This window comes from Pelophylax lessonae (genome assembly GCF_965119305.1).
Source record: "Pelophylax lessonae genome assembly, chromosome: 6".
Classification (NCBI taxonomy): domain Eukaryota; kingdom Metazoa; phylum Chordata; class Amphibia; order Anura; family Ranidae; genus Pelophylax; species Pelophylax lessonae.
The window spans coordinates 295,096,425-295,119,394 of NC_138773.1; the positions used below are offsets into that span (position 1 = coordinate 295,096,425).

Consider the following 22,970-nt stretch of genomic DNA (forward strand, 5'->3'; position numbering starts at 1 on the left):
CACCTAATTTCACATGAGACAACTTTTCACTATAAAAACTGTAAACTGAATGTGTAGGAGTGCTGGTTACTGTCTACATTTTGCTGGTTTCAACATGGCACCATCCAATGTTGTCATTTCAAACACTTGAAATTTCCAGTGTTTCAAATTGCGACACAGATATGTCAGATATTTTTAGGTATACATATCCCTACAAATATATTTAAAGTGATCCACGTGAAAATGTAAGAATGGAACCGGCTGCTTTACTATAAGCGGGCAACAAGGCAGATTCTCTTTAATGGAACTCTATGGGTAAACCTGTAAATGTTATGCTTCTTTTTGCATTTGTCTTTATAGAACGGTCAGTGTGGAGAAGGAATGAAGTCTCGTAATCTCACATGTGTAGTGCACGATGGTTCCACCTCCAGTGCAGAAAAGCAAGTAGACACCAAATTGTGCGGCCGGTTACCTGGAGAGGAAAGTCCGCTCAGTCTGCCCTGCTATGTACCGTGTCCAGGTAGAGTCATCCTCAATAAATGTTACATTTATTGCTACTCTCTTCATACATGGATGGGAAAATATGAACTGTTCCTGGTGGAAATATATTTAAAAGGTCATTTGGCAAAATTGGTTAATCAACAACCACAGGGGTTCAATTTCTGCTCTTCAGGTCCTGGTGCCACCTATCTCCATCCATTATATGTTCTCACATTCTCCTTTGCTTTACTTTATGAACAATGCAGAAGAAAGACTAAAGGCTTGCCATATATTGCCCAAATTTGTGATTCCTTCTAAATTGGCTGAAGATAGAGCCATGGTTGGCCTTGTCTGCCCTGTATGTCAGAACAATTGTCAGCTGAACAGTGGCTTATTCCATTAGATGCAGGAATTGTTGAGGTGTTCTTAAAGCTGCTGGTGCTGGCTGTCAGATGATAATAGCCGGAATGGGAAATTTCTCCATCCATGCCGTAGAGGAAATGTTGATGGAACCTATAGATGATAATAGCCGGAATGGGAAATTTCTCCATCCATGCCGTAGAGGAAACGTTGATGGAACCTATAGATGATAATATCCAGAATGGGAAATTTCTCCATCCATGCTATAGAGGAAATGTTGATGGAACCTATAAATGATAATAGCCGGAATGGGAAATGTCTCCATCCATGCTGTAGAGGAAATGTTGATGGAACCTATAGATGATAATAGCCGGAATGGGAAATTTCTCCATCCATGCTGTAGAGGAAATGTTGATGGAACCTATAAATGATAATAGCCGGAATGGGAAATGTCTCCATCCATGCTGTAGAGGAAATGTTGATGGAACCTATAGATGATAATAGCCGGAATGGGAAATTTCTCCATCCATGCTGTAGAGGAAATGTTGATGGAACCTATAGATGATAATAGCCTGAATGGGAAATTTCTCCATCCATGCTGTAGAGGAAATGTTGATGAAACCTATAGATGATAATAGCCGGAATGGGAAATTTCTCCATCCATGCTGTAGAGGAAATGTTGATGGAACCTATAGATGATAATAGCCGGAATGGGAAATTTCTCCATCCATGCTGTAGAGGAAATGTTGATGGAACCTATAGATGATAATAGCCGGAATGGGAAATTTCTCCATCCATGCCGTAGAGGAAACGTTGATGGAACCTATAGATGATAATATCCAGAATGGGAAATTTCTCCATCCATGCTATAGAGGAAATGTTGATGGAACCTATAAATGATAATAGCCGGAATGGGAAATGTCTCCATCCATGCTGTAGAGGAAATGTTGATGGAACCTATAGATGATAATAGCCGGAATGGGAAATTTCTCCATCCATGCTGTAGAGGAAATGTTGATGGAACCTATAGATGATAATAGCCGGAATGGGAAATTTCTCCATCCATGCTGTAGAGGAAATGTTGATGAAACCTATAGATGATAATAGCCGGAATTGGGAAATTTCTCCATCCATGCTGTAGAGGAAATGTTGATGGAACCTATAGATGATAATAGCCGGAATGGGAAATTTCTCCATCCATGCTGTAGAGGAAATGTTGATGGAACCTATAGATGATAATAGCCGGAATGGGAAATTTCTCCATCCATGCTATAGAGGAAATGTTGATGGAACCTATAAATGATAATAGCCGGAATGGGAAATGTCTCCATCCATGCTGTAGAGGAAATGTTGATGGAACCTATAAATGATAATAGCCGGAATGGGAAATTTCTCCATCCATGCCGTAGAGGAAATGTTGATGGAACCTATAGATGATAATAGCCGGAATGGGAAATTTCTCCATCCGTGCTGTAGAGGAAATGTTGATGGAACCTATAGATGATAATAGCCGGAATGGGAAATGTCTCCATCCATGCTGTAGAGGAAATGTTGATGGAACCTATAGATGATAATATCCAGAATGGGAAATTTCTCCATCCATGCTATAGAGGAAATGTTGATGGAACCTATAAATGATAATAGCCGGAATGGGAAATGTCTCCATCCATGCTGTAGAGGAAATGTTGATGGAACCTATAGATGATAATAGCCGGAATGGGAAATTTCTCCATCCATGCTGTAGAGGAAATGTTGATGGAACCTATAGATGATAATAGCCAGAATGGGAAATTTCTCCATCCATGCTGTAGAGGAAATGTTGATGGAACCTACAGATGATAATAGCCGGAAATGGGAAATTTCGCCATCCATGCTGTAGAGGAAATGTTGATGGAACCTATAGATGATAATAGCCGGAATGGGAAATGTCTCCATCCATGCTGTAGAGGAAATGTTGATGGAACCTATAGATGATAATATCCAGAATGGGAAATTTCTCCATCCATGCTATAGAGGAAATGTTGATGGAACCTATAAATGATAATAGCCGGAATGGGAAATGTCTCCATCCATGCTGTAGAGGAAATGTTGATGGAACCTATAGATGATAATAGCCGGAATGGGAAATTTCTCCATCCATGCTGTAGAGGAAATGTTGATGGAACCTATAGATGATAATATCTGGAATGGGAAATTTCTCCATCCATGCTGTAGAGGAAATGTTGATGGAACCTATAGATGATAATATCTGGAATGGGAAATTTCTCCATCCATGCTGTAGAGGAAATGTTGATGGAACCTATAGATGATAATAACTGGAATGGGAAATTTCTCCATCCATGCTGTAGAGGAAATGTTGATGGAACCTATAGATGATAATATCTGGAATGGGAAATTTCTCCATCCATGCTGTAGAGGAAATGTTGATGAAACCTATAGATGATAATAGCCGGAATGGGAAATTTCTCCATCCATGCTGTAGAGGAAATGTTGATGGAACCTATAGATGATAATAGCCGGAATGGGAAATTTCTCCATCCATGCTGTAGAGGAAATGTTGATGGAACCTATAGATGATAATAGCCGGAATGGGACATTTCTCCATCCATGCTGTAGAGGAAATGTTGATGGAACCTATAGATGATAATAGCCGGAATGGGAAATTTCTCCATCCATGCTGTAGAGGAAATATTGATGGAACCTAGTATAGATGATAAAAGCCAGAATGGGAAATTTCTCCATCCATGCTGTAGAGGAAATATTGATGGAACCTAGTATAGATGATAAAAGCCGGAATGGGAAATTTCTCCATCCATGCTGTAGAGGAAATATTGATGGAACCTATAGATGATAATAGCCGGAATGGGAAATTTCTCCATCCATGCTGTAGAGGAAATATTGATGGAACCTATAGATGATAATAGCCGGAATGGGAAATTTCTCCATCCATGCTGTAGAGGACATGTTGATTGAACCTATACTGGCCTTCTGAAAGAACTCAAACCATGTTATGGATAGACTGGTGAGGAGTTAGAATCTCTGTTACATTTTATTGTTATCTGCATCTCCATTGATGACCTTCAATGGTTGGTGGTCACAAAGGTAGGAGATTTCTCCTATAGACCAGTAAGAGAAATATATTTTTAAAATATAATATGAATATGAAAGATTTAGAGTCGGTTCACACTATGGCGACACGACTTCGGGGCAACTTTTGAACAAGTCGCCGTGTACCGCGGCTTCGGCCCGGCTTGCACTGACTTCACATAATGGAAGTCAATTCAAGTCGCTCCGACTTCGGCCAAAAGTAGTGCAGGAACCTTTTTTTAAGTCAGAGCGACTTGAGTTGCTCCTATTAGAACGGTTCCCATTGCACAGAATGGAGCACGACTTGTCAGGCGACCAAGTCGCCTGACAAGTCGGAGTAGTGTGAACCGGCACTTAGACTTTCTTGCCATTAGAATGATTCCTCTTTACACCATATCCAAGAGAAAGGGGGGGGTCACCAAAACAGAAACTAAAGGAAATTATGACTAACGGGGACCCAAACCAATAAAAGACAGACAGAAGTTCTAAATATACCTCACTCTACAGTCCAAAGTACAGGAGTGGTCTGCACTATTTTCTTCATCAAACCTCACGGTTGCTCAGTACACCTCCAGTGTTCATATTTTTTTTGTTTTTTTTTCACATTTTGGTGGGTGAGTAGCTCCAACACAAAAGACTGATTTCTCTGTGTCCACACTCTTGTGGAAAACCTTTCCAGATGTTTGGAGGCTGTAATAGCTGTAAAGGAGGTGCCAACTCCATATTAATGTCTATGGTTTTGGAATGGGATGTCCAACAAGCTCATATAGACTGGAACATCTCGTGTCTACAAACCTGTGCCAATATAATGTATTTTCAGAACAATCGTAACTCAGATTTTGAGAAATCCTTTGTAGAATGTCATATAAATAGTGTTCCCCCCAGGGGCGTAACTACAGGGGTTGCAGGGGTTGCAATCGCTACCGGGCCCCATGCTCCAGGGGGCCCGGTAGCAAACCAGTGGGTGAACTTCCAGGATCGCAAAGGTCACACTTGCGACCGGACCCTGGCATTGCACCACTGTGGGGAGGCCCCAAGATTGCAGGAAGGGGGCCCACAAGATTGCAGGAAGGGGGCCCACTGCAGAACTTGTGAAAGAATCCTGCTGCGGGATCGTAATAAAAGGCCATGCAACGAGTGTAAAGAGCCCCAGGATTAGTGGGAAGAGCCCTGGGCTTGAAGGTAAGGGCCCCGGCCAGGGGTCTGGGGGGCCCTTCATGGTTTCTTGCATCAGGGCCCTGAAGGTTCTAGTTACGCCTCTGGTTCCCCCCATTATCTGCAAGAGGAGATAGTACTTTATACTAATGCTGAGACCTGTATGTTATTGATTTGCTGTTCTAGGTGATTGTCATCTCGCTGAATGGTCCCAGTGGAGCTCCTGTGAGGTCACCTGCATTGATGGGCGCAGTTTTGAGACATTCGGACTCCAGACACGATCGAAAACTTTCATTGTGCAGTCAGTAGAGAATCAGGAGGATTGTCCAAAGCCAGTAATTGAGACCAGGCCCTGCACAGGTTATTACTTCCTAAATCTATTGTTTTCTTTATCTAACCATTTAATCTATTATTTATTTTTTGTAAACGCACTAAGGCTCCATTCACACCTGAGCATAGCATTTTCAGGCGTTTGTTTGGGGTTTTTTCAGGCGTTTTTTCTGGCTTTTTCGGGCGTTTTTTCTGGCTTTTTTTCAGGCGTTTTTTGCAGGTGTTTGGGCTCTTTCATGCGGTCCGCATTCTGTTGCGGACCGTGCTCTGCTCAGCGGGGATCGATCCGCCTATCCCCGCTGAGCCGGTGTTCTAAAATTTTCTCGGACCCGTGAAAAAATCGGACCTCGTCACTTCCGGTTATGGGAGTCTCAAGTGCGCATGCGCACAAGACATTATCTTGGTTTGGTAAACTTATAACACAGAGCGGCCAGTTGAATGAGAGGAGGCGGGGCTGAGGTGGGACGGAAGACACCGCCGCATCATCTGCAGAGCTGAATAGAGGAGGCGGGACGGAGGTGCGGCCGTGTAATAAATGCAGGACTTTAGCGACTCCTTCTGTTTTATTATCTTTACTAATTATCGTATTATTTATCCTTAGGATTTCATTACATTTAGTATTTCTTATTTTGTATTATAGAAATACTAAATGTAATGAAATCCGAAGGATAAATAATACGATAATTACTAAAGATAATAAAACAAGGAGTTGCTTAAGCCCTGCATATATTACACGGCCGCACCTCCGTCCCGCCTCCTCCGCCAGCTCTGCATATGTGCCTCCCTCCCTGATGTCTCGATGACGCGGCGGTGTCCTCCGTCGCACCTCAGCCCCGCCTTCTCTCAATCAGCTGTCCGCTCTCTGTTATAATTTTTCCAAACCTCGAAAATGTCTTCTGCGCATGCGCACAGGCGCACAGACGACTCCTATCAGCTGTTTTGTGATGCTCTGTCACCGGAAGTGACGAGGTCCGATTTTTTCACGGGTCCGACAAAATTTTACAACACCGGTGAATGACAGCTCCGTCTCCGCACTGTGTGCGGAGAGGGAGGTGTCAGAGCCCCGCTGCTCTCTATGGGGAATCGGATGAGAGCGGACCGCCTGTCCGCTCTCATCCGATCCCATCCGATCCGATCCCCAGGACGGATGGAAAATAGGGTTTCCATCCATCCGGATTTCACGGACAGGACCGGATGCGGATGGCAGCGGGTGTCAGCGGACATGTCACCGCTGACATCCGCTGCTCCATAGGGCTGAATGGGGCATCCGATCAGATCCGCCTAAAAAACTGACAGGCGGATCTGATCGGAACGCCCGTGTGAAAGAGCCCTTTGGAGGAAGGCATTGACATCTAACAAAAAAAAAAAAAACGGTGGTAATCAGCCCGAAAAGAGGCTCATGTACTTTTTTGAGCTTCAGGCGTTTTGCTTCAGGGGACAAAATGCTCATATGTGAACAGGGGCAATTGAAATGAATGGGATTTTGCTTGTTGGGCATTTTGGATTTTCAGAGATGAGCATTTTGTGAGCTGAAAAATGCTCAGGTGTGAACAGGGCCTAAGTATAAAATGTAAGTAGCAAAAAGCTGGTAAAGAAGAATTCCTAGTATGGTAAATATTTACATAGTTACATTGGTCCATATTGCACCAATGTAACTATACATATGCCATACCTGTAGGCTCCTTCTAGAAGTTTGAAATGAATGTAGCAGACACCCCTACCACAGTGATCTCCACTAGTTTTGGGGTCCATGCTAAGTGTTTGCCCTTCTACATTCTGAACAAAGGAAAGCACTGTTTTTGCAGAGTTGCTCTGCCATCTACTCCACCAGTCAGCTTTCCAGGACCTCTGGATTCAGCACCACACTCCTGGTCCACAAGGTCGACCGCCTGTGACCACCATCCACAGCAAACGGAAGGAGAGACAGCCGTCACCCTGCTTCCGGAACCTGGCTTCCCGCCCAAAGACACCGTGCCATATGTGCCCTTGGCTCTTATAGCCAATCCCAGGATGCACCACCAACTGGGATAGCCACAAAAGCCTGTGTGTCACTGGCTGGGTTTCCTCCACTGTCCAACAGGCCTCCCTATTGGATACAGTGGGGACACTCTCTCAGCCCAGATGAATCACACCCTGGACACATGCAGCAGGCCTGACTAGAAATCCTGCTCCCTGATAAGCAGGAGAGCAACTAGGTTTTACCTGCTACTCACCTGATAAGCAGGCAGAGCAAATATACACTACCTACCTAGCACCTATCTAGGAGGGTGCTACACATGATATGTGTGTGACAGTGTCTGGTGATTGACCCAACACTCTCACACCCCCACCTCCTACTGTACACTGCCCATCCCTTTCTATAGAACAGGGTTCTTCAAACTATGGCCCTCCAGTTGTTCAGGAACTACAATTCCCATCATGCCTAGTCATGTCTGTGAATGCCAGAGTTTTACAATGCTTCATGGGATGTGTAGTTCCGCAACAGCTGGAGGGCCATAGTTTGAGGATCCCTGCTATAGAAGCTACATAGAGCAAATACTTGCTGATGTACATTAAAAATGAATACCAATTTTCAATGATCTTCCTATATTCCAAAAACAGCAGTTCTATTCAAAAGCACTCCACTCTATCCGAAAAGCTGTTTACAAATTGCTTTAAAAAAATGCCTTTTTAATCATCAGACATCAAATGTGCCAAAATCGTTTTTTTTAATATACTATAGATGTTGGCAAATTTAAAATAAACGTTTTTATGTCTTCCAAAATGCTATACAAAGCAGGCGCAGATAGCAGCTTTTACAACAACATAATTCATAAATACTTGAAAGACGAAGATTTAGAACTTTGTTCATAAAGGGAAAAATTGATATAAAGAGATAAAGTAGATGTGATAGCAGTATTGGTGTGATACTAGAACTGTTTGGGATAGGCTACCTTGAGGAGATGATTTTTTTTAGGGATTACCTACAGGCTGACAGAGTAGGAGATAGCTGGACAGATTGGGGTAGGGTGTTCCAGAGGATGGGAGAAGCTCTGCAGAAGTCCTGGAGGTGAGCATGGGAGGAGACGTTGAGTGAGAAAGCAGGGGGTCTTGGGAGGAGCGGAGAGGATGGTTTGGGTGATATTTTGAGATGAGTTTAGCAATGTAGCTTGAAGCAGGGTTGTGGAGGGCTTTATATGTTAGTATGTTTAAAATAATAGATGTAGGGTGTGCAGAAGCCAACAGAAAAATGGTCTTTGATAGTGTGCCTTAAAGTAATTTTTTTTTTTTCGTTTTGGAAAGAGTGGGGAGGGATTCAAACACCTGTCAGTTTATATTGCTGTCTGTGGCCCTGTTAAGGAGATTCACCCTCTCTATTTGTCTTGTTTACCTTCATTGAAATTTAAAGTAAAAGAAAATTCCAAATTCTGGGTTGTCCCCAGAAAAGTAGATGAGGGGAAATCTTCTAATGGGGACACCAGTTCTGGTGACCTGAGGGTCCCCAAGGAATTCCCTTAATTTGTAGAAATTTCCTTATACTTCCTGTTTGGTTATGGGACAGGAAGTAAAGGAAAATCTCCTAAATGGGACACAGATGACAAAAAAAAATCTGACAGGGGTTTTAACCCTACTTTACTCTATCCAAAATGGGGGAAAAAAAGTTTTGCCTATAGTTCTACTTTAACCACTTAAGCCCCGGAGGATTTGGCTGCTCAAAGACCAGGGCCTATTTTCCGATTCGGCACTGCGTGACTTTAACATACAATTGCGCGGTCGTGCTACGCTATACCCAAATGAAATTGACGTCCTTTTTTTCCCACAAACAGAGCTTTCTTTTGGTGGTATTTGATCACCTGTGCGATTTTTACTTTTTGCGCTATAAACAAAAAAAGAGAGACAATTTTGAAAAAATAACAATATTTTTCACATTTTTTTATAAGAAATTCTCAAAAAAAAAATGTAAAAATCAAAATTTTTTACCATTTTTGGGCCAATTTGTTTTCTGCTACATACCAGTACGTCGCTTTGCCCAGGAGCGCCAGACTGCCGCAGTATATGTACTTGCGGCGGTCGGCAAGTGGTTAAGAGCTGGTGGTTGCAGAAGGAAGTTCCAGAGAAGTAGAGAAGCGCAAGAGAAGATCTAGATGTATGAGATGCTGTTTGTGATAGGCGTTCTGCCTGGAGACTTATGAACTGCTCTGGTATACCTGGAAACTGTATGTAAACCTCTTCAAGTGATTGTAAATGATCACCTTGTAAAACAACCCATTAAGACCCCGTTCACATAGGGGCGACGCTACTTGCCGGGGCGACCTATCATTGAAGTCAATGCAGGTCGCTCCAGGTCACCCCAAAGAAGCTCAGGACCCTTTTTCTAAGTCGGAGCGACTTGTGTCGCTCCTATTAGAACGGGTCCTGTGCTAATCTATGGGCAGGCGACCCACGGCGACCTGTCAGGCGACCAGGTCGCCTGACAGGTCGCCCCAGTGTGAACGGGCTCTCAGTTTAAACTAGATATGAAAAGCAAAACATTTTTGTATAGATATAAAAATACATTATAAATACTTTTTCCCCTTTTTTATAAGTGATCCCATTCCCTCTGTTCTCAGCTGCAGAAGAGCTGGGGGAGGGGAAGCAGCAGCACACTGAGCTTCCCAGTGAATGGCTGTGCAGAGGGGGCGTGCCAGGACAAGTCTGATCATTGAAGGAGAGAACACTGAGTTCTCAGCATAGCTATGAGAAAAATGAAATCAGCATCTTCATAAAGCTGGTCAGCAGAGGGAAGTATGAAGTACACTAGAATTTTCTGGTAAAGGGCTGTGCTGACTTTGGACTTGATAAAATGCAATGGACCAACACCAGCAGATGACATGGCTCCCCAAATCATCACTGACTGTGGAAACCTCACACTGGACCTCATGCAACTTGGATTCTGTGCCTCTCCACTCTTCCTCCAGAATCTTGGACCTTCATTTCCTTGATTCCAATCACGGGACACGTATGATGCCAATATTTCTTAGTGGCATCCCAACTGTGCCACGATTTTCGCAAGATAAATTGCACTGGCAGTTGCAGAAAAACGCAACACACAATGCTGTCACTCAAAAGAAGCTCCTGCTCCTTTCTGAGCGGCAAGCATTGCACGTTGCGATTTGCCACGATTGATGTAATGGCATCGCACACGTCCTGCAATTTCTTTCGATTCAAATCGCCCAAGTGTGAATGGAGCCTAAAACCTGGAAGCACCAGTTTTAGTAAATCTCCCCCCACAATACTTTCAGCAAACTACATTAATTTTGGGTTTAAATTTACTTTAAATGCTCTGCTCTTTTAACCAGTCGCCGACCGCCGCAAGTACATATACTGCGGCGGTCAGCCCCGGCCAGGCAAAGTGACGTACCGGTACGTCACTAGCCTGTCACTAGCTTGTGAGCCAATAGCAGGCGAGCGCGCCCACCCCGGCTCGTTCCCTAACAAGTCAGTGCGTGTGACCGGCGGACCCGATGTCCGCCGGTCACTCGCGATCGTTCGCCGTGAAGGGAGAAAGGCAGGCGGCTAGTGTAAACAAAGCCGCCTGTCATTCTCCCCTGTGTAAAAGTGGAGATCACATGGTTCTACTATGTAGGACCGTTGATCTCTGTTCTTACACCAGTAGCCATGTCCAATCACAGTTAGAAACACGCCCCTAGGGACATACTTAACCCCTCCTTCCCCAATAAAGTTAACCCCTTCTCTCCCAGTGTCATTTGTACAGTAACAGTGCATATTTATAGCATTGATTACTGTAGTAATGTCACTGGTACCCCCAAAAGTGTCAAAAATGTCAGTCAAGGGTCTGATCTGTCCGCCGCAATGTCGCAGTCCAGCAAAAAAAATCGCAGATCGCCGCCATTACTCGTTAAAAAAAAAACAACAAAAATGACAAAAATCTTTCCCTTAGTTAGTAAACGCAATAACTTTTGCGCAAACCAATCAAAATAAGCTTATTGTGATTTTTTTTTTTTACCAAACATAGGTAGCAGAAAACAAATTGGCCAAAAATGTAATAAAAAATTTGATTTTTACATTTTTTTAGGGGAATTTCATATAAAAAAATGTGAAAAATATTGTTATTTTTGCAAAATTGTCGCTCTTTTTTTGATTATAGCGCATGATCAAAAAATCGCACAGGTGATCAAATACCACCAAAAGAAATCTCTATTTGTGGGGAAAAAATGACGTCAAATTTGTTTAGGTACAGCGTTGCACGACCGCGCAATTGTCCGATAAAGTCACGCAGTGCCGAATCGCAAAATACCCCCTGGTCAGGAAGGGGGTAAAATCTTCCGGGGCTTAAGTGGTTAACGTGTCTTGCTGAGCATTTAAAACTAAATACCATACAGATATTACGAGATGCCAGCAACAATTATTCCTCCACTTTTGACACAGTCGCATTTGGCAGGATCACACAAAGCTGAGATTCGTAAGTTGGCAGTGTAGATTTCATATCTAATAACTGCTGGAAAAGATTAGACTTATTCAGCCGCTGTAACTCGATTAATAATAATTCCAGGAAACTGGTCGCTCATTAGAAGTACAGCTAAGCAGATTTTGCTTCCAGAAAATCACAATATTCTTTGCCCACTTTTCCCTCTCATGTCACAGCTTCAGCAATACTGCGCACAAGACTTAATGTGCCAATCTCATCTATTACGTATAATTAGCTGCCTACAGCAGAGATTCTGACTTGGCTAAAGCAGGCTGTGAGTATAATGAGTTTAATACACAGAGGAATAATGCGATTATTTAACTGGTGTTGTTTGTGTGCTTACCTGCAGGAGGCAAGTGTTTCCGATACATATGGAAAATGAGTCCTTGGAAGGATAATAAGAGGACGGTTTGGTGTCAGCGATCCGATGGAACAAATGTCACAGGTGGGAACCGATTAACATTTTATTCCACCTTTCACAGACACCAGCAATTTATTATTTTGCTGAATATTTTACAGCTGGCATACACTATATGGCCAAATGGTTGTGAACACCTGAGCTTCACACTTTCACTGGGACCAGATACGGTTTTAATCCCCCGCTGAGCTGAGTGGCCGGATGACAGATCCGTGTCTGCTCCTCGTATGCGGAGCAGACACGAACACAGCCTGCTCTGCTCTATGGGTGTCGTATGTAAAACAGACCACCTGTCCGTTTCCACCCTACTGCCCTCTGATCCGATCTGGCCAAAACGGGCAACGGATCGGAAATGCTTTGGTTTGCTTTTGCCAGGTCGGGTCATTTGTAGTATGGCATAAACAGATGCAAGTCCATTTACATCTGATTGGCCTTAGAAAAGAATGGAAGGTCCGATCAGGCCCAGCTGAAAAACAAACAGGCGGACCAGATCGGACGGCCCGTGTGAAAGGGGCCTAATACAACTTTTTAGGACATCACATTCCAAAACTATGGGCATTAATTTAGAGTTAGAAATAGAAATAGAAAGTTTATTTAATAAACAATATTGCTGCGCCAAGTGAAAAATTATATTCGTGTCTAAATAGCTGTCAATCAAATATCAACTCAATAATAAATCCAAAAGGGTGATAAAAGTGACAATGTGATAACGGTAAAATTAATAGTCCAAATATAAAGTGAACAAAAATTAAAACCAAAATCAATCAATCTTCATCTGTGTTCACACAAAAAAGTGCTGCATGCTCCACTCCAGTGCTCCCAGTGATAAGTGTAGGTAAGCAGCTCACCTTAGGACTAGACTCCTGAGAGCCAAACACGTTTAGGGATACAAGGATATCAGCCTGGTGTCCCTTCTTTCACCGCCTCCAGCTAACAATTCATACAGACAGGAACCCGGTGTATACAAAAAAAAGGGGAGATCTAATGCTCTCTGTTTAAAAAGCTTTTTATTCCCTTATAAGTAGAAGGTATTGCTCTTACATTTAGATGCACATAAGCAGTGCGGGCTTTCCACAGCAAAATACAGCTCTCTCAGTACTTCCAGGAAGACAACGTAATCCGAGCAGGCTCCTCCCCCGTACGCGTTACGTCAGAGACTTCTTCGTTAATTTGAAGTTTCCCCCCACTTTGTGGGTATAAAAGCCTCCACTATTCTGGGAAACCTTTCCAAATGATTTTGGAGAGTGCCTTTGCCCATTAAGCCAACAGCCACTGTAAGGTCAGGAACTGATGTTGGGTGAGATAACTTGGGCTTCAGTAGGCATTCAAGTTAATTCTAAGGGTGTTCAGTCTGGTTGAGGTCAGAACTCTGTTCAGAGCATTCAACTTCCTCCACACTATACTTATCAAACCATTTATGGAGCTGACTTTTTGCACAGGGGCACAGTCATGCTGGAATAGAAAAGAGCCTTATCCAAACTGTAACCACAAGGTTGGAAGTGCACGATTGTCTAAAATGTCTGTGAAGTTTGTGAAGGTTCTCATTATTCCAGGTCATGGTACATCTAGTAGTAGGTAATCACATTCAGCTGGACTTGTCCTATAATGTTGAAGATGATTTGTAGTTTATCTAAGCCATATCTTCAGTTCTAATGATTGTCCCGAAAATATCCCAGTATGTATATTCACCCAGCCTTAGTCCAATCACCATGGAAAAGAAGATGTTATTGTCCATTAACAGACCTGTAGTTTCTTTTTGACTCCCACCACCCACTGGGATACAAACTGGGGGCTATTAAAACTCTGCAACATCGGGCTGAAATGGAGACAACAAATACATAGTCTAAAGAACACAGACATTTCAAAAGTGCTGGAAAAGTTGGTGGCTACCGTCTGGGCTTTTGTCAAAACATCCACAAGGTCATGTTCTATGTAGCTTGAGTCCAGCAATACACTAAAGCCCCGTACACACGTACTGATCGTCGGCCGAACGATCAGCCGTCTTTTGTCCAAGGGCTGTCTTGTCTGTTGAAAACTGCAAAAGACTGCACACGAATTTTGTCGGCCAACAACAGCCGACTGCAGAAGTGATGTCATGTGATGGTTAACTTTCCTTGTCTTTTTTTCTTTTCTGAGCATGCCCAGTCTTGCTAATCTGCTGTCTGTCGGCCGAATTCTGTACTGACTGGCGAACAATCGGCCGTTCTGGTGATGGACAACAAAAATTTTAAAGTCTGCACGACAGATTTTGTTCGGCCGAAAATGCGCTGTCGGTTGTCGGAAGCATCATACTAACAAGCCTACAATCGGCCGAACGGTCGTCGGCCGAATATTTACGGCCGACAATCGGTACGTGTGTACGGGGCTTAAGACAGAAGCCTGTACCTCCCAGCTCCCAAGCACAAGCAAAGTAACTTGGTATATTCAGTGCAATTTCATTCACCAAAAACACTCCAGCGCTTGATCCAGGGTTTTCTTTTCACAAAGCTTCGCTCCACAATGCCTCTTAGTGGTGCAGCCCTCATAAGACTGGGAAATCGTTAATAAACTGCAAAAAATGCAAAGGAAGGCGCAAACATCTTGTGCATTAACCTAGACAAATGTATTGAATCCATCAAGAAAAACGGATACTAGCAAGCGTTTAGGAACAGCAAGCAAAAAACGTGTGTGCTTCAGCAGAAGGCGGTGTAACCCAACCTGGGACCAAATGATTGGATGGCTGATGCATTTCGGGGGACAAGCCCCCTTCCTCACAGCACAGGAGCTTGTCCTTCAAAATGCATCAGCCATCCAATCGTTTGGTCCCAGGACAGGTTACATACTTACATAGTATTTGAGGTTGAATAAAGACAATAGTCCATCCAGTTCAACCTGTGTAGGTGTGATCATTTCCCATACCCCTGAATGTTTTATCCTTGAGATGAATGTCCAAGAGTCTTTTAAAAGTAGCCATACTCCCCACAGTTACTACCATTTGTGGTATAGAATTCCACAGTCTTGTAGCCCTTACTGTAAAGAACCCCCTGCGTAGCCTGAGGTTAAAACACTTCTCCTCTAATCGCATTGTATGGCCTCGTGCCCTCATACATTCCTTGCGACTGAATAGTTAATTTTCTATGCTCTGATCACCGTTGAGGTACTTGTAAATTGCTATCATGTCCCCTCTCAGGCGTCTCTTCTCCAGGTTACACCAACTTTTCCTGAAGCACACCACTTTTACACTTGCTGTATCCATTTGTCTTGGTGGATTCAATAAAGTTGTCTATGGTAATATTCAATGCAATGTAGTATGTAAAGATCTGTATTTTGGGGAACACGAAGCATCCCCTCACCAAACAAATGACACAACGTAAGAGGGCAGATTCTACAAGTAAAGATTTAGCATTGTTCCTAAACCTTAAAGAAAAGGGACATCTCTTTTGAGGACAGTGAAGTGCACCTTTTTGAAACTAGTTTGCAAGAGGCTTAACCCATTCACTTCTAGGTCTGTATGTCGTACCGTCCTCGGGGGGGGGGGGGGGGGGTTCACACACAATCAATCCAGTGGCTGCAGCCACCTGATTGCTCACACGCCCCCGGAGTACCAGGACCCCCTCGCCATATTTTCCAGGGTCCGATTACCTATCTGTGGGCCCGGGACCGACATGGCGGGTGTCAGGGAAGGGAAAGAGCAGACGCATGTCTGCTCTCCTACCCTTCTTGCTGTGACTAGGAAAGCGACGACTGTGACGTTACTTCCTGGTCAGCTTCTCACTGTCCCCAGCTACCATAGCCGGGAAGCAATGTTTTGCAATGTGATCTGCATTGCAAAACATTTAGTGGAGCCCAGAAAAGACACTCAGAAGAGCCTTTTAGACCCTGCATGTTACATAGTAGGTGAGGTTGAATAAAGACAATAGTCCATCTAGTTCAACCTGTGTAGGTGTGTGTGGCTGTAATCATCTCACATACCCCTGAATGTTCTGATCCTTGAGATGTAAGTCTAAGAGTCTTTTGAAAGCCACCATACTTCCCGCAGAAACCACCTCTTGTGGTAGAGAATTCCACAATCTTGTTGCCCTAACAGTAAAGAACCCCCCACGTTGCCTGAGGTTAAAACGCTTCTCCTCTAATCGCATTGTATGCCCTCGAGTCCTCATGCAATCCCTTCGAATGAACAGCTTTTTTTCTAAGCTGGGATCCCCATTAAGATATTTATAAATTGCTATCATGTCCCCCCTCAGACGTCTCTTCTCCAGGGAGAATAAATCGAGCGATTGTAGACGCTCTTCATAGTCAAGGTCCTCTAATCCCCTAATTAGTTTAGTTGCCCTTCTCTGGACTCTCTCCAGCTCCAACACATCCCTCCTGAGGACTGGCGACCAGAACTGGACGGAATACTCCAGATGCGGTCGGACCAGAGTTTTATAAAGTGGAAGGATTATAGTCTTATCTCTGGAATACATCCCTTTCTTTATGCTTGCTAATGTTCTGCTGGCTTTGGCAGCTGCCGCTTGACATTGCATGCTGTTTCCTAATCTATCATCAACCAAGACTCCCAGATCCTTCTCCATTTTTGATTCCCCCAAGGGCTCCCCTCCTAACGTGTATTGTGTTTTTATGTTTTTAGTCCCCAAGTGCAAAACCTTACACTTCTCCACGTTAAACCTCATTTGCCATGTCGTTGCCCACTCTGTAATTTTGTCCAGGTCATTCTGTAGGATATCTGCTTCATGTTGTGAAGTTATTGCCCTGCCCAATTTTGTGTCATCTGCAAAAACTGATATCGAACTACTGATCCCGACCTCAATGTTGTTTATGAATAAATTGAACAAGGTTGGTCCCAAGACTGAGCCTTGGGGGACCCCGCTTACCACCTCAGACCAGTCTGAGTATGCGCTGTTTATTACCACCCTTTGGACACGCCTTTTAAGCCAGTTCCGTATCCAAGAGCAAACCCTGCTATCGATACCTGCAGACCTTATTTTATAAATTAAGCGCTTGTGGGGAACTGTATCAAATGCCTTAGCGAAATCCAAGTACACCACATCCACTGGTCTCCCCCTATTAAGCTCACAGCTCACCTCCTCGTAGAATGTTAATAGATTGGTTTGACAAGAACGCCCATTTGTAAACCCGTGCTGATTACTGCTGATGATGTTGTTGTCTTTAGCAAACTCTACGATATAGTCCCTTATCATCCCCTCCAGAAGTTTACATACTATCGATGTCAAACTGACAGGCCTATAATTTCCCGGGATATGCCTCTGGCCCTTTTTGAATATTGGAATCACGTTAGCTTTCTTCCAATCCCCTGGTACATCTCCTGTCCTAATACTGTCAGCAAAGATCAGGAACAGTGGTCTCGATATAACTTTACTGAGTTCCTTGAGTACTCTCGGATGTACGCCATCCGGTCCTGGTGATTTGTTTGTGTTAAGTTTATCCAGCCTTTCCCTGATTTCCCCCTCTGTTTGCCATAGTGGCAAGTCCTGTGTATTACTACTAACCATACAGTCATGGTCAGTGTACCCCTCCGTTTCCTGTGTAAAGACTGACGAGAAAAAAGCATTCAGCACGGTTGCTTTTTCAGTGTCCTCTGTAACCATCCTCCCATCATTGTTAATTATGTGTGCAATATGCTCTGCCCTAGTTTTTTTGCTGTTGATATATTTAAAGAATTTCTTTGGGTTTTTTTTTACTATCCTCTGCTATTTGTCTCTCAAAGTTGATTTTAGCCATCTTGATTTCTTGTTTACTTTTCTTATTTGCCTCCTTGTATTGCTCGAAAGCCGATACTGTGCCCTCTGATTTATACTTCTTGAAGGCCAATTTTTTTCCCCTAATAAGTTTTTTGACGCTACAGTTTAGCCAGCCAGGTTTGGCTTTGTCTCTTCTAAATTTATTTCCCATAGGAATGCACTGCAAGATGCCTTTGCCTAATATGTTCCTAAAGCATTCCCATTTTTCCTCTGTGGTCAGGGATCCCAGGGTTTGGTCCCAGTTTACCCTTTCCATCAATGAGTACAATTTTGGAAAGTTTGCCCTTCTGAAGTTTAGGGTTCTTATGTTCCCCACTTGCCTTGTTATATTGTTATTTACACTAAATGTGATCATCCTGTGATCGCTAGAGCCCAGGTTGTCCTGGACTCCTACCTCCGAGATTAGGTCTGGGTCATTAGTGAGCAATAGATCCAGGACTGCGTTTTCTCTGGTAGGGGAATCCACCAACTGTGACATGTAATTATCCAGTAAGGTTTCCGTGAATAGACGGGCCTTCTGTGAGTGTGCAGTCCCCTCTTCCCAGTCAATGTCGGGATAATTGAAGTCCCCCAATATGATGACTGATCCCAATTTTGCCACTTTACCCATTAGTGCTAAAAATTCCAGCTCTACCTCCTCCCCTTGGTTAGGTGGCCTATAGCAAACCCACACAATTACTTTCCCCTTTTCTCCTTCCCTATGGAGTTCAACCCACACAGATTCTAAATCCATGCTCATCCCATCCGTAATGTCACTCCTTTCTATCACCTTTATATTGTTCTTGACATAGAGACATACCCCTCCCCCTCTTTTTCCTACCCTGTCCTTCCGGTACACTGAATACCCTTGGATATTGGCCAGCCAGTCATGTGAGGGGTCGAACCAAGTCTCTGTTATTCCCACAAGGTCTATGTCCTCCTCATGTACTAACATTTCCAACTCATCCATTTTATTAGCTAGGCTCCTGGCATTAGCATATACCCCTCTTAGTTTTACGGAAGTTAAGCGCAATTGGCGGTTATGTTTATTCCTGTTTGGTCTGAGATTTTCCCGCACAGACCTGCCAATTGACATTGTGGACCTACTGTCGCTGCTGACACTACAGCTGCCTTCTGTCCTCTGCTCCCTCCTGACTGACTCTACTTCTGAGCCCTCCCCCCCGTCTCCTAGTTTAAAAGCCCCTCCAACTTGGTGGCCATCTTTCTCCCCAAAAGAGCTGTACCGTCCCCATTAAGGTGCAGCCCATCCTTACTAAAGAGCCGGTAGCCGACTGAGAAGTCAGCCCAGTTCTCCAGGAACCCAAACCCCTCCTTCCTACACCAATTCCTCAGCCCCTTGTTAAGTTCCCTAATCTCCTTCTGCCTCTCCTGTGTGGCTCGAGGTACAGGCAGTATTTCAGAGAAAAGCACCTTGGAGGTCCTTTTTCTCAATCTATTACCTAAGTCCCTGAAATCGTTCTTAAGGATCCTCCACCTACCTTTAACTTTGTCATTAGTGCCCACATGCACCATGACCGCTGGGTCATCCCCAGCCCCACACAACAATCTGTCTGCCAGATCTGCGATGTGCCGAACTTGGGCGCCCGGTAAACAACATACTGTTCGGTTCACGAGATCTTTTTTACAGATTGCCCTCTCTGTCCTCTTGATAATTGAGTCCCCCACTACCACAACCTTTCTAACCTTTCCTGAGTTACGGCCCCCCTTCTTCCTGGAGCCGTCCCTCCCCTGGCAGCTGGGGGAGGGAGCATGCTCCAGCTCTGCCACCCCTGAGCTGATATCCCCCCTCAACCTGCAACTCGGCAGATTTGTTAGGGTGTACCAACTCAGGATTGGCCTCCCTGACTCTCCTCCCACTAACATTCCTAACAGTCACCCAGCTGCGTACCTCTGCTGCCTGCGTCTCCTCTGTTCCTCCCTCCTCTATGCTGGCCCCTGCCAGCGCCTGATAGGTAATGTCCAAGCTCCTTTCCAGGTTGTTGATGCCACGCAGTGTTGCCACTGTGTTCTGTAGGTCCAGGATCTGGTCTACCAGAGCAACAAGTCGCTCACATCTTGCACAGCAGTATTCGCCCTCGAATGGTTCATCAAGGAACGCATACATGCAGCAAGAAGTGCACTGAGTGGCATCCGCAATCCTGTCGGACATTATTACCCACTACTCTATGGGGATAATATTAACGACCTGCTCTTCCTTACCTACACTACCTCTGTCTCCCCTGGTACTAAACCTGGGGTCCTCACCAGTCGCTAATATACTAACCAGTCACTAAGATACTCACCAGTCGCAAAGATCCAACAGACGCAAAGATACTCACCAGTTGCAAGATACTCACCAGCAGGGGAGGGCTGGCAGCCTTAAGCCTGGGGGGCAAGTCCGGTCAAGTGGCCCGTTGAACTACCGAATCAACTCACCATCCATGCCCAGCTTTTTAGTGGGACTGCGACATTGCGACGGACAAATCTGACACAAAGTGACACTTTTTGGGGACCAGTGACACTAATACAGTGATCAGTGCTAAAAAATGCACTGCTACTGTATAAATGACAATGGCAGGAAAGGGGTTAACACTAGGGGTGATCAAGGGGTTAAGTTTGCTCCTAGGGAATGCTTTCTTACTGTGTGGGGGATGGATGTACTAGAGAAAATAAAAAGATCTGTGTTTCAGCTCAGCTGAAACACAGATCTCCATCTTCCTGTGACAGAACAGCCGTCTGCCTTGTTTACAAAGGCAGACCGCCATTCTGTCATTCTCCTGCATGATCGCAGGTGACCTGCTAATTGGCTCCCGCTGTGTCGCGTCCCCTAGAACCCGTGCACAAAATCACGCATCGGTATGTGATTTTGCACAGCCAGGCCGCCCTGCCACACTATATATGTGGTGGGCGGTCTGGAAGTGGTTAAGCTGGATGAGTGGGTCCTGTAGTCCTTCACTAGTTGGGGGATCGGGGGTGGGTGACACATGCTGAGCTCTGAGGGGCTTATGCTAGGACCTGTAGTCCTTCACTTTTGGGGGGATTACATCCCCAAAAGCAAAGGACTGCAAGTCCCAGCATGAACCCTGGCAGAGATCTACACATGTGACCTCCTCCTTTGCGGCCAGCTTACGCTCCCATGACACAAGGGGGAGCCCTAGGGGACCTCAGGGACCCAATACCTTTAAAGAGGTTGTAAACCCATGAAACTATTTTTTTTTTTTTTTTGCTGCAACCTGAAAGAGAAACCCATAATGAGCTAGTATGCATTGCATACTAGCTCATTATGAAATACCTTAGAACGAGCCCCCGCCGTGCTGCCCGCTTACCTGTATGACGGGCGACATGTCCAGTCACCCGTCTTCCGGGATCGCGGCATCCGGCCATCTGATTGGCCGGAGCCGCAGGAGCCGACGGTCACGGCACCGGACTCTGAAGGAACGGCACCAGCGGCCGTTCCTTCAGAGCGCATGCGCCAGTGACGTCACTGGCTGCATGTCAGGTAAATATCTCCTAAACGGTACATGTTTAGGAGATATTTACAGTACCTATAGGTAAGCCTTATCATAGGATCACCTATAGATACAAGTGTCAGAGGAGGGTTTACTTCCTCTTTAAAGAGGTTGTAAACCCACCTCACAAACTTTTACCTATAGGTAAGCCTATATTAAGGCTTACCTATAGGTGCTATAAATATCTCCCAAACTTGCACCGTTTAGGAGATATTTAGAGTGCATACTGCCGATGATGTCATCTGCGCAGGCGCGCTGAAGGAACGGCCACCCGTGCCGTTCCTTCAGAGCTCAGTGACGTGAACGGCGGCTCCCGCCGCAGGCGCGGGAGTGATGTAATCGCGCCTCCGACCAATCAGATGGCCATAGAACGCGAACCCGGAAGCAGGACGGCCGGACATGTCGCCGTCCTGTCGCTAAGGTGGCGGCACGGCGGGGGCTTCGTTTTAAGGTGAGTACTTCACAATGAGCTAGTATGCGATGCATACTAGCTCATTATGCCTTTCTCTTTACAGGGCTTTTTTTTTCTTGGTTTTTGGGGGTCTTTACTTCCTTTTTAAGATGGAAGTAAACCCTCCTCTGACACTTTTACCTATAGGTAAGCCTATATTAAGGCTTACCTATAGGTACTGTAAATATCTCCTAAACATGCACCGTTTAGGAGATATCTACCTTACATGCAGCCAGTGACGTCACTGGGGCATGCGCTCTGAAGGAACGGCCGCTGGTGCTGTTCCTTCAGAGTCCGGTGCCGTGACCGTTGGCTCCCGCGCGACGTCACCGCGGCTCCGGCCAATCAGATGGCCGGATGCCGCGATCCCAGAAGACGGGCGACTGGACATGTCGCCCGTCATCCAGCTAAGCGGGCGGCATGGCGGGGGCTCGTTCTAAGGTAAGTATTTCATAATGAGCTAGCATGCGACGCATACTAGCTCATTATGTCTTTCTCTTGCAGGGTTAAAAAAAAAAAAAGGGTTTACAACCTCTTTAACTGGCCTGTATACAGCCTGTATATTGATGTCTAGCTGCTCCTGGCTCTAAATACTTGTCTCATACCTGTATAATACAGGTATGAGACAGGTATATAGTGCCAGGAACAGCTAGACATCAATATACAGGCTGTATACAGTGCCAGGGGGTAAGTACAGGGAAAAAATGCTCCACATGTTGTCCACACATCACATGACACTTTTTTTTTTTTTTTTTTGTCACTCACTGGAAATTCTTCTCCGAGTCCTGACCACGTCCTCACAGACACTGTGTCCACCGCAGCAGCCAGCAGGTAACTTCACTTTAAATCTGGATTGCCGATTTGCCGCCGTAAGTTTACCAGGCCAGGCCAGCCCTCTCTTCTACATCGGCCCCACGTTGATGGATGGAGGGAGGAGCCGGAGGTGGGTGGGGCCGAGTGGCTGGGGCCAGTAATCGTCACGGAGGACGGCTGACCGCGGCGCTTTGGATGGGTCCTCCTCTCTGCTCTGGAG

General features: G+C 44.9%; 1 protein-coding gene across 2 annotated transcripts in view; it reads left to right on the forward strand.

Moving 5' to 3' along the window:
• Positions 1-22,970, forward strand: part of THSD7B (thrombospondin type 1 domain containing 7B) — a 925,167-nt gene that overhangs the window by 878,211 nt on the left and 23,986 nt on the right. For both annotated transcript variants that reach the window (XM_082260936.1, XM_082260935.1), the window contains exons 23-25: positions 340-499; positions 5,248-5,421; positions 12,189-12,284. In XM_082260936.1, coding sequence (XP_082117062.1) covers positions 340-499; positions 5,248-5,421; positions 12,189-12,284 — 430 coding nt within the window. The remainder of the gene's footprint in view (positions 1-339; positions 500-5,247; positions 5,422-12,188; positions 12,285-22,970) is intronic.